Here is a 19310-nt window from a genome sequence, read left to right as displayed (position 1 = left end):
ATACATAAGTATCTATAAACATACACATATATACACATATGCACTCATATACATACATATGTGTATTTATACACACACATCTATATATGACTGTACTATGTTTATTTCCTCCTGTCATCTGTTTCTCTGCAAGTGGATAGAACTTCCTTCATAAGTCCATGTGTTTCTAAATCAACCAGCTCATCATTTCCTAAACTATAGCAATATTTCTACCTACATCTTATTTGACACTATAAAAGTTTTCCCTTAAGTTTTATTCATTCCTTTCTGTTCTTGGCTGTATAGGTTTTATTTATACAAGAAAATTTAAATTGGAAATAATTGAAATTATGCTTTTTACACTCTAATAATGCTCTTCCTTTTTATTTAAAGTCTGATACTACTAAATCTACTTCCTTTGCATTTTTCCTGTTTTATTGAAGTTTTTGATTTTTTGTTCTTCCAAATAAACATTATTTTTTATAACTCAGTAAAATATTTTTAGCAACTTAATTGGAATGATATTAAATAAATGTTAGGTAAAATTGTCATTAAAAATTATATTGGCTTTACCTAACTATGAACAATAAATATTATTTCAGTTATTGAAATCTAAGATTATTAGGAACTTTTTTAAAAGAGAAATTACTGAGTCATACTAGCAAAACAAATTTTCCTACAGAGTCTTCATCATTTATTATAACACAAAAGTATCCAATAGCATCACTTTCTGAATTTTTATGTGATATATTTATGTTCTTTTTCATTTACAGTCTCTAATATTTGATGAAGTTGACCTCTCAGATGCCAGCGTAGCTGAATCAAGCACAAAAAATGTCAACAACAGTTTCACGGTATGTTACTCAGTCTGATAAATCTAGCCTAAAGCTACCTAACCAAGGACTTGTTACTGATACCATCACGAATATACTTTTAAAAACTGTCTATCACTTGTACATAGGTTCCTCATTATGAATTGAATAAACTAACATTCTAGCATCATTAAATTACATACTTCAACACTATTCCAATCATGTCCTTTTTATATAAACTGAATTAAATGGCTTTCAACTATAAAATAGTCACTTTTTCTTTTGAATGTATTTTACTTTTATGTGTTTTTTCCTTTAATTTCAATAGTTTATTCTGTCAATGTTATGGAAGCATGTTCTATTAATTTCTCGTTTATCTTAATTCTTAATTGGGAAGTATTTTTGTGAGAATGAAAGTTTTAGACATGAGAAAAAAATTTTGAGTTTATATTTAGAAACTGAAGGAATGTGTATAATTATTCTAAGGTTTTTTTTTTGGATGCTCTGAAAGAACTTTTAATTTTCAAAGTAGTATCAATGGAAATGAAAGGATAGAATTTAGATGATTGACATAATATTACACAGAAAATAATCCTTAGTCTATTGGTATTTATCTTCCTTTTCTTCTAATTTTTTTCAAAGTAGTGTCAATGGAAATGAAAGGATAGAATTTAGATGATTTACATAATATTACACGGAAAAGAATCCTTAGTCTATCGGTATTTATCTTCCTTTTCTTCTAATTTTTCTGACTCTTGCCAATAAAGACAATCATATCTTTCCTATGCTTTAAAAAAGAAGCTTTCTTCTGATTTTGGTACCCCCTCAATCTGTTGTTTATTTTGCTTCCCCTTTCAATTAGGAGGATTAAATTCAGAAGAATGACTGAGGAAGGTGAAGAATAGGTCCAATTACTTGAATTCTCAGTTTCACTGTCTTATAATTTTTACAGTAGCTTCTGATAATTCTCTTAATTATGTATATCTTGTGCAGCTGTCAATCTGTTTTCATAATTTGATTTTTCTTTCTTATTTTTGATAAAGTTAACTAGTGTTTTTTAATTAATTTCTTTGCTATCAAAAACCAAGAGCTTTTAGTTTTGGTTTTTTATTTCTATAGTTGTTTTGGTTATGTTTCTCTAAGCTTTACAAAGGTCTTGGTCCTTTCAATCCTTTGTAAACATAGATCTCATCCAACCCCACTGGTTCAAGAAAACACAAAGAACAGATAATAATGTCTTAGGAAAAAAGCACAACAATAGGCCTATAGGAAGGAAAGGAATAGTGGTAAGACATACAGTTGTATTAAGTACACCATAGAAAAGTCATCAAAGTGATTAATCATGACAACGCTACATTGACTGAGGAAAAGAAATAAATGAAACATTTGAGGAAATTAGTCTTTTCAAATGGTTGTGAACAAATACTTCATAGCAAATGATGATTCAGTATCATACAATGGAAAAAGTGCTGACTTTGGAATCAGAAAATATGGGTCAAATCTCAGTTTCAAGTTGATCAACCTCTCTGGGTCCCTTTCCCCATGCATATAATAAGAACATTAGACTTTATAGATTCTAAGAGGCCTCCTAGCTCTGAATATATAATCCTGTGAATAAATGATAGCATTAGATAAGTGATGAACCAAACTAGAATACCTAAGGAAGAATTCAATAAATCTATTTAGACATTACAGAATTTAGAAGAAAATTTGAAGCTCTGCTCCAAAACAGTAAATTCTCAAAAATAGAGTAACCGAAATATAATGCAAAAATACAAAATTGAAGGAATTTGAATAGAATAAATGAAAAAAAAAGAATTTATAGTACTGCTACAAACCAAGTATAATGAAATTAAAGTTAGAACATAAAGAAAAAATTTAAGGACTATGGGTCTTCCAAAAATCATAAAAAAAGAAATTGTACAAGAAATTGTGCCAAGACATGTAAGAAGCTTGTGACAAAATAGAAATGAAGGAAATCCACAGACCAACATAAGAAAACCCAAGTCTAACTCACCAATACATGTCCTGGTCAGACTTTACAACTATGCATTAGTGTATAAATTTTGCAGTCTACAAGATTGAAAAACCTTTCATATTTCAAGAAAAATCAATTAGATTGGAATTATTACAAGATTATTCTGTATTTATGATATAGTAAAGGAAAACTGAGTTACTTCAAAGAGTAGTTGATTCTTGGAAATAATAAATCCTATAAACATGAACATAAGCTTTAAAGAAAATAATTGGATATACAGTAGAGGGAAGAGTTTGAATCATTCCTTCTGAAGAATCTGAATTCAGTATGTAAATTCGCCAAATTGAAGAATGTTAAAATGCTTTCACTAGCAATGAAAGACTAAGAAATGAAATATGTATATGACTAAATGTGAGCCTGGATGTTTTTTAAAAAATAGTTACATACTGAAATGCTTCGAGAAGTCAGAAAGCATCAGTAATCTAGAAAAATCCAAGGAAAAAAGGCTATATAAAGATAAAATTAAGTAGAGAGTACATAGAAGAAGTTAATGTTTCTAGAGAGAAAATTCATTCTTCTCATTAGTAAATTAATATTACAGCTGGCATCCTTGAATATATTCTTTTCCGACTTTACTTAATTTACTTTACTTCATTTGTCTTCCTACTGATCTCTGTATTACTTACATTCACCTTTTCTTACAGCATAATACTATTCTATTATTTTCTCTTTTTCCATTTCACTAATCCTATTTTTAAGAAGTTGTTTTCTTCAGTATATATATATTTTTCCATTTCACCAAATGTATTTTTAAGGAGTTGTTTTCTTCAATTTCTGTTTCCTTTTCCAAACTCTCCTGCAAAATTCTCATTTCTTTTCCCCATTTTCTTCAAATTCTCTTTTAAGATGCTTTTTGAATTCTTCCAAAAGAGCCTTTTGAATTAAAGATCAACTCATATCCCCATTTGAGGCTTCATCTGGAGACATTTTGCCTTTAGTGTCCTCAGAGTTCTGAGGTCTGTTCTTTCCTGCCTCCATAGCAGCTCTCTATGGTCAGAGCTCTTTTTGCTTTTTTGCTCACTTTTAAAGGTTCATATCTCCTCTTAGGGCACAGGAGATATTGTCCCAAGCCTCCTCTACAGAGTGACAGGGGTTTCAAAGTGCACTGGAGCTGGTACTGCCGGTATCCTCCCTACTCTGGCTGGGCCTGTCCAAGTCCCACCTGTTATGCTGAGGTTCAGGGGCTCACTATTTACTTTTTGTTGTTGCACTGAATGTCTGACAGTTAGTCTGCTGATCCTCTGCCCTTCTAAACTGGGACAGAATAGCCAACGCTGCTGTATTTTGGCCAAGAGCTTCCCACTATATCTCCATATGGGGTCTTTTTGTCCTGGGACTCCCTTGGTACGCCTGCACCTGCCTGCACTGGGCTGTTTAGAACTTTTCTTGAAATCCTTCCAATATATCTTTTGCTGAAAATTTGTTTCATTCCAAATATTTGTGGGTTTTGTTACTGCAAAATCTATTCAAAGGTGTTGCTTCTGAGGGAAGCCAGGAAGCGATCAGGCAAAGTCCTGTCTGCTCTCTGCCATCTTGGCTCTGCACCTTTCCTGTTCTGTTACTTTCAAATAACATAATTTGTTTTACCATTCCTCAACCCATGGGTATCTATTTTTGCTTTTTTTTTTTGCTACCCCCCAAAGTGCTACTACATAAATGTTTTGGTATATATGGAGTCTTTCTCTTCTGTCAATGGCCTCTTTAGAGTGTATACCTAGTATGGGTGTCTTTAGTTCAAAGGTTATTAATATTTTAGCAACTTTATTTCCACAGTTTCAAATTGTTTAAAATGTAAAAAAAAAAACACCCACCAGTTCACAATTCTAACAATAATGCAGTGGTGCTCTTGTCTCTACTGATATGCAACACCAATTGTTACCATCTTTTCTCATCTTTGCTAATTTACACCCACCAATTCACAATTCTAACAATAATGCAGTGGTGCTCTTGTCTCTACTGATATGCAACACCAATTGTTACCATCTTTTCTCATCTTTGCTAATTTTCATGGTGTGAGGTAAACCTTGGGGCTATTTCAGTGTGAATTTCTATTAATATTAATGTTCAGGGGTATTTTTTTATTTTTCATGTTTGTTATTAATTTGTAATCCTCCTTCTGAGTACTTTTGTATCCTTTGCTGTTTTTTGGTTTCTTCTTTGAACTTTTCTACTTCTTTTCTTCTTTACTATTCATCTGGTGCTCAATTAATAGTTAATAAATATTTATCAAGTGCCTGCTATATGATCAGTATTTGACTCTAGAAAAACTAGTGTTCAAGGATCCCTAGAAAGATCAATATGTATCTGACACAGTACATTTTTAAAAATCCACAATATAAAAAAATTAGAGATTGGATAAAACTTTTTACACTAACGGTATTATAAATTTTTGTGTCATTTCATTTAGTCTTTTTTGGTCATTTCATTCACTTAGTCTTTTTATTATTTAAAATACCTTTTGTGATTTATCAAGGCAGGGACTCAATTTTGTATTATTGATACATAACTCAAGGTCATGCCTGTATACAATGGTCATTCAATAAATGTTTGGTGGTGATTTTGTGCCTATTTCACTCAGTCACTCCCATTAGCAACATGTTTAATTTTCAAAAATTTTCACATTATCTGACTTCTTTCCTTCAACTTTCAGTCTCTTTTAACATTTATTTTACTACTGGCATTTATTATTTTTCTTTATTTTCTATTATGTGTTTCAATGGCAATAATATCTGGCATAGCAAGAGTAATTCTAGCACACAGAAGTTGTCATTTTGAGAATATATGGATTGAAAGAGTTTTCGTTTTATTCCATTGTCATCGCTTTGGTTTCAGCCCGGGTGTTGATGTTAATGGGCAAGCCAACTTCAAATTAGAAGTAAACATGCTTTTAAAAGAAACAATCCACTAAAGTCTGACTGTACAGCATTGTGTATTTCTTTTATACCAAGCAAAAGCAATGTTAGTGTTGAAAGCCAAGAAGCTTTGCATCTTATGTGGTTTTAGGTATCATGTTATGATTGAGGCTAATGGAAAAAACTGACCCCTGAGAAGCTGACCTTATTGTAGGTTGTTTTAAAAGCCTTTCAGTTCATTGGTACTATTGATTTATTTTGGAATGTTAGCAGCACATTTGTGTTCTAATAATGACTTTGGACCTGAAGAATGTAATTTTTCCAAAAGCTTTTCAACTACTCATCTTTAGTCTAATAGTCAAGTAAGATTCAGTTAGTCAACTAGCATTTAAGTTCCTACTTTGTACCAGGTATTGTGGGAAGTGCTGGGGATACAAAGAAAGTCAGAAAGCAATTTTTACTTTATGCTTTTTCATAATATTTTTGTTTTCTTTCTCATTTCAGCCTTATGATATCTCTGAGAAATAGTTGGGGCTCATATGTGATTATTTCTATCTTACAGAATAGGCAACTCATACTCTCAGAAGTTAAATAACTTTTCAAAAGTTACATTTCAAAAGTAACAAAAGTTACAAAAAATAACATTGCAAAAGTTCATCAAAAATGTACAAAAAGTTACACTACAAAAATGACATTTCAAAAGTTAGTGATACAATAGAGACTAGAATCCAGATCTCTTGAATCTTAGTGCAGAGGTCTTATTAACTTTGACATACTATCTTCCTTTATTGAAATTTCCTCTTTGTGTAGTCCCCCTTTTAGATCTGATTGCTTTCATAGTATTCCTGATGTTCTTCACCCCTCCATTTTAAAAAATCAATTCTGTAGGGTAGTAAATTTCAAGTTCCACTTACTGCTATGTAATTTATCATCACTGTGTGCTCCCATCCTACCAATGATAGCGAGTTCTCTGATGCTTTAGTTGTGTGGGATTTTCTATTTAGTGTGTGGGTTTTATGTTAGAGGTATTATGAAAAGGCCCTTCTTGTTTTTAACTTCAAAGAGGCATAGTGATGATTGGTTTTTATTATAATTTACTATTTATGAAGTGACTTCAATTTTAGCTGGAAAGATGATTCTTGTAAAAATGTAAATGCTCATCACATTTTGTTGCATAAATTCTATACCTAAAGAAAAGAACTTTTCAGTTGATCAATGAATAATTATAAGATAAATATTGATTTTTCAAAAATTTTCAATGAAAAGAATTATTTCCCTTAAATCTTAATGAAGAGTTTGCTTAGTTTTTAAGACTAATGATCACTTTTTAAAAATTAATGGTACTGTCATAATTTGAGGTATCTTTTGTGTGTTTAGAGAATATTTTATTTAAATAAAGGCACTGTGTTCAATAAATACAAATTTAGTATATTTGGTTTAATATAAATACTCTGCTAATGATTTTTAATGATTGGTTTGCATCTGAGTATGAAATCCCATGGTTACTGAGAATCCATTCTGGCTTAGTGGATCCTATATAATGTGCAAACACTGTGTGACAATCCTTATTTATAGTATTAAATGATGTTTGGAATAGTGATCATTTTAGTTCAGATTTTACCTGGCCATAATAGAGGAGACTTCAGGAAATGATTAGTGTTAAAATGATTGGTTGTACTTAAAATATTAAATCACAAATTTTAAAATAATAATACAAATGTAACAGATTCTTGGGAGTACTTAAGTTTTCAGGATGTGGCTTTGATTGTAATTAATACCTTTATTAACATGATGACAAAGTACTTGAAAAAATTTTACCTGTCACTCAGCTTTAGTAACAAGTAATTTTTTTCATATGATAGCATTTTATTTTTTCCAACTACATGTAAACATACTTTTCAGTCTTCATTTTTGTAAAATTTTGAGTTCACAATTTTTTCCCTTTCTTACTTTCCTTTCCTCTCCCTAAAGCAGCAAGAAATCTAATAAAGGCTATACAAGTACAATAATATTAAACATATTTCCATATTTGTCATGTTGTGAAAGAGGAATCAGAGCAAAAGTGAAAAACTATGAGAGAGAAAAAATAAAACAAAAAACCCAATTTTTAAAAAGTGAAAACAGTATGCTTTGATCTGCACTCAGTCTCCATAGTTCTTTCTCTGGATGTAGTCACCATATTCCATAATTTTTAGAATTGTTTTGGATCTTTGTATTGTTGAGAAGAACGAAGTCTATCATAATTGATCATCACACAATGTTGCTGTTACTGCATACAGTGTTATCTCAGCATCAGTTCATGAGAGTCTTTTCAGATTTTTCTGAAATCTTTTTGCTTTTCATTTTTATACAACAATAATCAATTACATCCATATACCACAACTTGTTCATCCATTTCTCAATTGATTGATGTCCCTTAATTTCCATTTCTTTGCCACCACAAAAAGAACTTCTATAAATATTTTTGTACATGAAGGTCCTTTCCCCGTTTTTATGATCTCTTTGGAATAGACCTAGAAGTGATATTATTGAAGCAAAGTCTATGCACCATTTCACAGGTCTTTGAGCACAGAGTAACAAGTAATTTAAATCAAAAATGTAATTTATAATCACAATGAAAAATATATAAGATTTTTTCACATCCAACTCATTTTCATTTGATTCAGTAACTTCATTAAGCCTTTATTATATCCAAAGAACTGGTCCAGGTGTTGATGGGTCAAAGATAATAGGGGAAAAAAGCTAATTTGTTCCCTGGTTTTATGTTTTCTGTATGTGAGTGGCACTTGTACACAGAGATAATAATTTGAAATGATTTGAGCAGGGAGAGAATACAACGAACTGGATCAGAAAAGGCTCCCCTTATAATATACTACTTGAGATAGTCCTTATTAGAAGTAAGCTAAGAATTTAAAGAAGTAGAGGGTGGACTGAGAATCAATGATGTAAGGAGCAGAGTGAGGAGGGGTACATTCCAGATATTTGGCAAAACTTGTACAAAGGCAAATTGGCAGGAAGAGGTATACCAATACCAAACAAAATCATGTTGCTCTTTTGGCTTGAATGTAAACTGTGTGATGTAATATACATAATATTAAAAGGTAATGCTGGAGCCTGTGATGATAACCTATAAAGGGTTTTAAGTACCTATCAACCTAAGAAATATATGTTTTATCTTAGAGACAGTGAAGAACCATGGAAGTTTCTTGAGCTACAGAGCATCATGTAAATATTATTTTTAGCAGTTGAGTCGACTGATAGGTTAGAGATGAAGCAGGGAAATAAATTTCAAAGCTTTTCTAATATTCGGAGATGAGGGATATTGAAAGCCAGAAATGGATTGGAGATAACATGCATAGAGAGAGGGATCAATGCAAGAGGTGCTGTAGAGGTAAAAAAGCAGTAAGACTTGGTAACTAATTGGATTTAGGGAGTGAAGGAGATTGAAGAGACAAGAATGACTCAGTTGTTGCAGTCCTGTGTGGTGTACTTTTTTGGAAGAGGGGTGGGTTTAGAGGGAAAATATATGTCTTGCTTAGTCATGTGAGATGACTACAGGATACCCAAATGTAGAAGTCCTGGAGTTAGCTGGTTATATGACACTGAAGATAAAGAGAGAGATTGATATAAAGATTGTTCTTTCTTTATAGAGATAAAAACCGATGAGATCATTAAAAGGATGAAAAGAGAGCAGAAAAAAAGAATAAAAGTCTGGAATAAAGCTTTGGTGACTTCCCATAATTAAAGAGTGGGAGCTGATCTACAAAGAGACTCAAAAGGGAGTAGTCAGATAAGTAGGAGAACCTGGAGAAAATAGGGTCATAAAATCCAAAGGAAGAGTGTAAGGAGGCCTGCATAATAACATAAGAAGCCACAGAGAGGCCAAGAAAGAAAGGACGTGAGATTTGGCAATGAAGTTTCTGCTTATTCACTTTACTCCCTGAATACCCCCAGAATGTTTTACTTCCTTATCTTTCATTTTTTAAAAAGTCTTATACAATCAAGAGAACTTTGCATTTGCCACCAATATTTCATTGGGAAAATTGCTTCTCAAAAGAAATCTAAATTTTTTTTTCTCTGTATGACTTACAACTGAGTTTCTATTAAATATACTGATGTTCTTCAATTTCTTGCTGCCATTTCCCTAATTGATCTTAGGATTTTACAGTGATGTGTGATAAGGGAGTTAGGACTTCTGGTCCTTATTAGCATACATCATTTGTTTTTCAGGACCCGCTGTAAGGTGATATCCCTCATCATGTCTTTAATGATGTCTTCCAATCCCTTAATTATTCCTTTAGAAAGTAATAATAAACATAAGCTTAAAAAAATCAATCCCACTCAGTCTCTGGGAAGACATTAATATAACACTGTCTCTAAAATTCCCTCATTTATCCGCTGTCTAGTTACTTAGTTCTTTCAAGTAATTCATCTTTTCATTAGTAAATGCAGCTTCAAATTCTTTCAGCATTTTTTCACATTATATTTAAAAAATACCTTGAGCAAAATGACTAAAATATCAATTAATTTGACAGCATCAAGAAATGGAATGGAAGCCATGGAGGCGATTGCCATATTTGTGAAGCATTTTGACTTTTTAATCCCATTCTAATTTCTTTTCTTCATTTTCAAGCTGAGAAGACTTTTAATGAAAATGATACCTTTTATGAGTAGAGTACTCTTTTAGTATTTGACTTTATTGACAGTAAGTTTGGCTATTACTTGATTTCGAAGGCTAGATTTGGCTACCAGTTTTGTCTTTTATTTTTGCAAAAATTCTGTGTTATTTCTTAGAAGAGTCCTAAAACATGTCTAAGGAAACAGGAAGTAAAAATTCATAGCTAATTTTAGTGGAATTGACATACTTTTTCACTAGACCCGAATCATAGACTACTTGATATTTGAATTCTTCATGGTAAGAGTCTCTTCTTATTTTCCCCTCATTCTGATGAAGGGAAATAGTCTCTTCATAAGTTTTTGTTATGTTGTTTTGAAATTGAATAAATATCAAAATTACCCAAATATTTGAAAAAGAACATATTGATTTGGATTAAACATGTGCTTTATTATCTAATTCTGTCATATTCAAAGACATTGTATTCTAGACATATACATGAGAATTATTGTCCTTTATTGAAGTATTAACTTTAATAATAATAATAACATGGCCATCTAGTTATTTCACATGTAGTTTTCTATCATTTTCATTACTTTATATAATTGTAATGTTATAGTTCTAGAGTTATAGTAATTTATTGTCTTGATTATAAGATTGGGTGGTTGCTGCCAAGTGTCATTTGCCAATTAAATCTGGACAAGCAGCCCAATGTTTAGTGAACACTTTTCTTTGTAATCTAATAGCATAGTAAGGAATCTGGTAGGAGAGTTGAGGAGTGGATGCCAGCAAGAGAGAATCTTCAAATGTTCTGTTTTGCTTGATTATGCTTTGTACTATTTTGGGAGGAGAAAGTCATCAGCCATAGAAGCCATTGAAAGTGTTGTTAGTAATCTTGCTATTAGGATTTGGGTTAATCAAAATCTAAAGAACCTTGTATATTTGATTCATCTTCCAAATGTTGTGGCAAAAATTGAATTTCATCCAAGAGGCATTGTGTTAAAAGAGAAAACAGTGCCCACATTTAAGGAGCTTACATTCTTCTGGGAGGATACAACATCTAAATAAATGAGTGGGCATATGATTGATTGAGGCTGGAAGGAACACTAATCAATTCGTGAGATTATGTGCCTCCTTTTAAGCCTTGAAGGAAGTTACACATTTTAGAAGATACAGGACAAAAACAAATTCTTTCTGGAAATTTTGCTATCATGGTGTAAAAGATGTATAGCACATATAGCAGTTATGATTGCTCTTCATTTCTTCTTGCCTTACTTACTGTATTTTAATGAGATACTAACTATTCAAGTCAACTATATATTTATGAAATCGCTACTAGATCTATCAGTATATTTCACTATCAATTTAAAATCCATTACATGGTTCTTGGGATTTGGTTTTTAGAAGGGACTTTAGAGACAAGCTTGTCTAACCCCTTTTTTTCTATAGATGATAGACATAAGTGACTTGCCCACAGTCACATCAACAACCTCTCTTTTCTCCCCCCTAAAATATCTTCTACCCCCTTCTCTCAAGTCTCTATTAGATGACTAAGTAGTTATATTAAAAGTATTTGGGAAAAAATCTTGAAGCTCATCAACCTTGTCTTCACTCTATATATGAGAAAATTGAGAAGTTAAACATCTGTCTTAAGGTTAACTGTTGTTCAGTCACATCCAACTTTTCCTGACTCCATTTGAGTTTTCTTGGCAAAGATACTGAAGTGGTTTGCTTTTTCCTTCTACTACAGATGAAGATACTGAGGCAAATAGGGTTAAGTGACTTGCCCCTAAGGCTACACAAAAAGGATGAGGGAGAATCAAGTTTCAAATTCAGGTTTTCCGACTTGAAGTTTAGATTGTTTCTTGTGTCTGTACACCCCACTGCCTCCATAAGGAGTGTCTAATGCTGAGTATTTAAGGAACTGTAGCAGGCCAGTGGGGGAAATAACTTCACCCAGGTAGACTTTGTATAGACTTCTATGCCAGCCAGTATGCTTAAGAACAAAACAAACTTAAAGCTTCCCCAAATTCATTATTTATTTCAATTGAACTAACAAGAAAATGAAACATGTTATTCACATCAGCACTATTATACTTATAAGTGAACTTCTTTTAGAAGTTAGAATTTAATACTTTTGAGGGAAAATCAGAAGACCTGCCTGGCTTCCTATACTGATTCTGTGCATATATTGTTATTGTTCCTATTTTTGTTGTTTGTCTTTTTGTTCTTTAAGAAGACCATGACATCAGGGAAGCCATGTTAAGATGTGCATGTGACTTGGAATGGAAGCTTGGATATGTCATCATATCTCTTGACTTCAGTTTCTTTAAGTGTAAATTCAGGAGGCAAGACTAGATGATTTTGGAATAACTTTCCAGATCTGTCTCTTTCTCTCTGTGTGTCTCTGGCTCTCTCTGAATCTCTTTGTTTCTCTGTCTCTCTTGACTTGCAGTGACTTCCAAACCCTAAAGCTTTATGTGATAATTGAATGGTAAAGATTATGATGATTGTTATATATGGAGTTTTTTATACTCTTCATATTCAGTTCCCAACATTTTAATTTAAAAGTTCATTTATCAGTTCACTGGTTAGAGGTTGAAACATATATTCCTACATAATAGTAATATAGATAGATTCCCAGACCAGCTTCAAAATGTCAAATTATAATGTAATGGAACCAGAGAGCTTAGCAATTTGCATGTCTAGAAGAGAAAGAAAATTCTTGTGCTACCCTTTGTATTTAGTACTACAAGGACAAGCACTGCTAAGGTATCTGTTCTTTCTTCAGCCTAAAGCCCTCACATTTTGGAAAATTTCTAGGACCTATTCTAGAAATGACTACCCAGAATTGGGCCAGAATTTTAAACTGAGAAATTTTAAGAGGTTCTCCTTAGATAGCACACCCTTTCTCTACCAAGTGATGTTAAAACTCCTCTAGAGTAAGAAAATGCAGATTCATTTCAAAGATGGAGCAATTTCTTTAATCAATTTTGTGCAACCCATAGTATATAGTTATACTATATATATGTATAACTATATATATATATACATATATATGTATATATAGTGGAGAATGATTTGGAGTAGAAAAACCAATCAGCAAAAAATTGTGATAGGTTAGGTGTGAGAAAATAATAGTCTAAGTCTGTATCAGGGTGGTGACAGCATTAGAGGAAAGAAACAGAAATGTAGGAGAGATTTTAGGAAGATAAAACCGACAGAATTTGACAAGATTGGATATCGAGATGAGAGAATGTCATCAACGATAACACCTCAGTTGCAAGCTTTTCTGGATATCCATTCTATCCATATCACCAAACTAAAATTCTTTGGGACTAGCAAGCTAATTTTTTGGGATACAACTGCTTCTAAGAGAGTTTGGTCTATTGATCATTTTAAATTTTATATTAATTGCTTAAATCATATCAGTCCTAATTGAGGCAATAATTATGAATTATATTTCTAAAGGCTGATGGAGATACAGTTGGGAGGGAAAATGAGAGATAAGGAGAAGGAGAAAAACTATCTTCTGGATAATGGGTAAGACCAGTTATCTAAAAAGAAGGTACTTAACAATAGATTTAAGATACTAATCACCACCATCTAACAAGTTCTCTCTTTGTCCTGATAATTGCTAGAGTAGCCAATCTGTAACTTTCTCTGGACTTAGAGTCAACAGCACCAGGATGACCACATATTAGATCTTAGCTATTCAGTTAGGTTTTAGGATGACTCTATGGTTAGTGGGGTATGTAGCTAGAAGACATAACTGAGAACTGGTTATGCTCATTAAAGTGAAGCTAGTTATATAATGAATCTTCTGGTGTGGATTCCCTGTGATATTAGAATTGGGTACAAATTAGATCAAATGAATCTTTTATAGGACCCTCCAGTGCTAAGTTCATCATAGCCACAAGGTACATGGTAATTATTCAGTGTGACTCCTTGAATCAGGATACTAAAATTTGGGATTAAATTTTGGCAGAGAACAACTGGAAAAATATAAGAAAGAAAAATCTGAAAGGCACTCAGATGTTTGACTTAAATGACGTCATCCTTCATTAGATCATAGAACTTAGAGCTGATGAGTTCTTCATACTACTGCCACAATAATCTTTTTGATGTATAGACTTGGTTATGTCAAAAGTTTTCAGTAGTTCCCTTTAACCTCCACAGTAGAGTTCAGATATCTTTGCCTGCCCCATAAGGCTCTTTGTAATCTGGTGTTCTGTTATTATTCTAGCCCTATTTCTTATCATTAATTTCTGTAAACTCTTCATTCTGTCCGGCCTATTCCACTCTTTTTCCATGAACATGTCATGAACTCTCCCATTTCCATGCTTTTGTTCACTATTTTCAATATCTAGAATGCCATTTCTCCTCTCCTTCATTTCCTGAATTTCTACCTGTCCTTTAAAGCTGATCTAAATTTTTCCTTTTTATGAAGCTTTCCTGACCTAACCATTTTGCAGTGTTTTTCTCTACTAGACTTTACATAGCATTTTAATTTTGTTACTTTGTAATATACTTTTAAAATGTTATGTTGTATATCATCTCCTTCTTATAAACTCCATGAGAGCTGGAACTTTGGTTTATCTCAACCTTTGTATTTTCCTTAGTGCCTGTCACAGTTCTCTGTGTAAAGTCCATTCTTAGTGATTGCTTGTTGGCTGAATGAATGAATGAAATATGATCCTTTCTCTCCCAGAATTTATAATCCATTAAGGGAAATAAGATATGTATATATTTAAAGCAATACAAGTGGGGCATGATGTTTATATGAAAGATACAATACCTTAGCAATGACTCTTGTAGATGTGATTTTTTTTGCCTGTCTACAGAACTATTGTGGAAAATTACATATATATTTGAATTTTTTATTTTCTGTCTGATTAATTTTTCTCCCTTTACCTTTTAGCTTAGTGGGAGAGCAAGTTATGTTTCCTGATTTCTTCTTTCTTTTCATTTTCTTCTATGCTTACTTGTAGTGTTCAAGTTGGTTTTCTGGAAGTCTCTGGACCAGCAAAGTAATCAAACAAGAATAGCCAAGTGTTAAAGTCCAAAGTACAAATTCTTTATTGTTTCCTTGCCTGGGACCCAGTTAGCTTTCTTGAGGACCTTCAGACAGGTCTTGGTCTCAAGGGAGAAATGCAGGAGGCCACCAAGGTGATGTGTGAGATGGAGTAAATGTCTCTCCTTGCCTCCAAGAACTTGAGCTCCTGCCTCCAGTCCTCTTGTCTGAGGACAACTGGCTGAGTTTGTCCCACTTTATATGCTCTATTTTAATTACATCCTCACAGGTGTGAATCTTGTAGAACTATATTAAGTACTAAATACATGTACTGAACTAGAGACTATTAATCACCATGCTAAACTAGATGACCATTGTCTCATCAATTCCTCATACATTTCCTATGAGATCTTTTGGGATGACCTAGGAACCCAAAAGTTTTATTTCAGAACTTATTTTGGGCTCTTCCAGGCCAAATATTGCCCAGCCTCTCTGTTTTTATTCAAATATAGTGGAAAATACCGTTTTTGGAATATATTTCAACTTTGTGGTGACCAACACAAAACAAATAATTTCTTTGCTTTAAAATTGCTAATTGTGTTTTGTGCACAATAATTTGCTGTTATTAAACCAAAAGAATCTTTGTCAAGGGAATGCTGCTAATGCATTTTCCCAATCTATCTGGTACAAACTAAAAATATTAATTGTAATGATAATATTCTTAAAGTTTCCATTAACTATGTTTGTCTGTTGTTCAATTACAATGGAATACTATGTAACAATCTACATAAATAATTGATGAGTTCATTGTGATCCTTTTTATTGCAATTAATATTAAAAGAGAACATAAATTTCCATATACAGTATAATCAGTGTAATATTTAAGGATGTACCAAACTCTGTATTACCATGTATTATTAGTATTTTATTTCTAGAATTTGAATATGATTAAAAGAATCAAAAATGAATCAAGAATCAAAAGAAAGGGACTGCAAGTCAGAATCTTAAGAGTAATTTACTATGAAATATATGGCAAGTCACTTAAAACCCTAGGCATCAGCTATAAGATGGGTAATGAGTATATTAAATGACTTGCAATTTTTGCAACTCTTAAGAATTTATGAGTTTATGTTTGCTTATATTTGATGATCCACTATCTTTTATAGCTTCAAAGAAGTCCTTTGAAAAATCAGCCCATTAGCAGAGAATCTTCTACTTAAGTTACTGAAATACTTATTTTTCATTATCATTATAGTCTAGTCAACTTTCTTAATATTTTTATGACTCTGTGATCTTATTGACATGGATATTCATCTAAGATTATATATTAGTAGCTTTTTTAGAATTAGAATTAGAAGCATTTCTTTACAAAGTACATGTCTTCCATAGAGTATCAAACCAATGAACTGAGGATCTTTCTATCTGCTCACATTACACGAATGCCAATAGAATATATGGACTTTCTATATTTTTTGCAGGTCATATATATCTTTTATGATATCTTTTATACTTCTTGTATGAAATTCTTCACTATTAATATGCCATAGTTTATTTACGTCCACCATGTATTTTCCTTTGGATGACCCACAACCTTAATTCTTCTCTGACTCATAGACAATTAGAATCACTAAAAGAATGGAGGCTTTTGTTTCTTAATGATGCTTGGGTTCATTAAAAGTCATGAAGTAATTTCTCAGATACAATTCAGCTTGTTCTCTTCTTATTATTCAATTTTGGATTCTGATTTGTTGTCCTTCTGCAGTATATTTTCAAATATATTCTTATGGACTAGCTCTATGAGCTATCTATTCAGCTCCAAACCATTATTTGGACAATAAACATTCTATATTGTTAGGGTTTTTTAAAAATATAGATATTAAGATGAACTCTAAGCTGAGATTTAAGCCCAGTCTCCTGATTTCAAGTCATTTCCCACCCTCTTTTCCATATCATATACTTGTCATATGATCTGACTTATGGTGTTTTAGAAAGAATGCTGGACTTGGAATGAGAAGAATTTAGGTTTGCCTCTAACCTTTCTTATTAACTATAGCATCTATGGAAAATCATTAAATTGCTCAATCTTTATTTCTTCACCTGCAAAATATATATTATAATAACATCTATTAATACAATGGGTTGTGGTAAAGATCAAATGAGATAATATATGTTGAGCACTTTATAAACTTTAAAGCAGTATATAAAATCTTACATTTGTTATCATTATTATATATCTCACTGAACATCTTATGAACTCCCCCTCCTTATTTTGTTCTTATTTTTCTGAGCTAACATTGTTTATAATTTCCTAGCACCTTTTTGTAAATTTATATTCTAAACCACTATTGTCATGCGTTTCCATCTGTCCACTTGCCAAAGAGTGTGGTTATTTCTTGGCCTTTTGGGCCCTCTCCTTAGAGCAACTGATTATTAATTTTCCTTACCTAGGGACTAGCAATGATTTGTGTCAATGTCTTCTCTTTTATACATTTCCTTTTTTAAAAATATCAATAGCTTTTTAAACTGATCAAGTCAAAACTGTTTTGCATATATATATTTCACGTCACACTTCTAATTTTATTCTTTCATCTTGTTTGATGTTAATTTTGATATTTGTACCAAGAAGTCATAGATACTTGATTTTGAAATTATTGCTTTAGTGAAAACAATCATCCCGTCAATATAAAATCTGTTGGCCTTTTTGTAATGTTATTAGGTGCTAGGTTTGTCCAATTCTTCTCAATGCTCTTTTTGAAGAAATAATATGTAACATATATTATGTGTAGTTTCTATGTAGTTTATTAAACCTTTTTCTTTTTTGGTGTATTTTCCAGTGTATTTTTCATATTGTTTTTATTCCCAGCTTTGTGCCAAAATCAACAAGCAATGAAGATGTGTTGATTTAATCCAGAGGACTTTCTGGAACCCTTATCTTCTGTAGTAGAGATAATGGCACATAGTTTTTATTTAGCTTTATGATAGTCTTATAAATTCCCATTGTGAACATTGCAAAATGAGATGGACAAATTCCTTAAAAAATGATGTTTCTTGTTGCTTTTGGATGGACAGTAAAACCAACTCTACTAGGTTCCTTTATTTACTTCTTCATCCTTCTATTTAGCTCTAATCTCCTTTAGTGTTCTACTTTAGTATGTGGTGAGAATGTCAGTTTTGTAATCATAGTATCGTTGAATTTCGGAAATGGGATGGACCACAGAGGTCATGTAGCTTAACTTATACTTAAAGAGGAAATCTTTCTACAATATCCCTTATCCCTGTAATCAAGCTTCTGCTTGATTAACTACAGTTTTTGGATATCTGTCATTTTCCCAGGAAACTCATTCCATTTTAGGATAGCTGGAATTGCTATGAAAAAAAAAAACCAACCTGTGATATTAAAATTCATTCTGTTCTTTCTGTCCTGCATCTTCTATCCCATGCTCAGCTTTTTACCAATTGTACATTCTAGGACTGGGCACAGAATGTCTAATCTCCCTTCAGGATAAATACTCCAAGACTTTAAAGTTAAGGAAAACAAATTCCTTTGTTGTTAATGTCCAGAATTGTATATTCCACTCACACATTTAGTTCATCACTTCTCTGTCAAGGGGTGGGTTGCATGGTTTATCATCTGGAGTCATGGCTTATTATTACATTGATCAGAGCTTATGTGTTTAAGGATTGTTTATTTCTACAATGTTTAATTGTATAAATTGTTTTCCTAGTGCTGTTTATTTCACTCTGTATCAGTCCATGCAATTCTTCTTAGATTTCTCTGAAACTTTCTTCTTTATAGTGTTTTATAGCCTAATTTATTCAGCCACTCCCTAGTTGATACTACTCCTTAGTTTCCATACCATAAAAGGATTCCTATAAATATTTTTGTTCATATAAAATCTTTTTATCTTTCTTTAATCTCTTTGGAATATGGTTCTAGTGGTCGTATAAACATTTATTAGATGCTTATTATGGGCCTGGTCTTATGTTAAGCACTGGAAAT

General features: G+C 32.1%; 1 protein-coding gene across 8 annotated transcripts in view; it reads left to right on the top strand.

The window, feature by feature from the left end:
- Positions 1–19310, top strand: part of DGKH (diacylglycerol kinase eta) — a 217618-nt gene that overhangs the window by 95691 nt on the left and 102617 nt on the right. For all 8 annotated transcript variants that reach the window (XM_031958432.1, XM_031958431.1, XM_031958438.1 and 5 more), the window contains exon 4: positions 753–833. In XM_031958432.1, the coding sequence (XP_031814292.1) occupies positions 753–833 (81 nt within the window). The remainder of the gene's footprint in view (positions 1–752; positions 834–19310) is intronic.

Source organism: Sarcophilus harrisii, chromosome 3, assembly GCF_902635505.1.
Source record: "Sarcophilus harrisii chromosome 3, mSarHar1.11, whole genome shotgun sequence".
Taxonomy (NCBI): Eukaryota; Metazoa; Chordata; class Mammalia; order Dasyuromorphia; family Dasyuridae; genus Sarcophilus; species Sarcophilus harrisii.
This window is presented reverse-complemented; position numbering and strand designations above follow the sequence as displayed.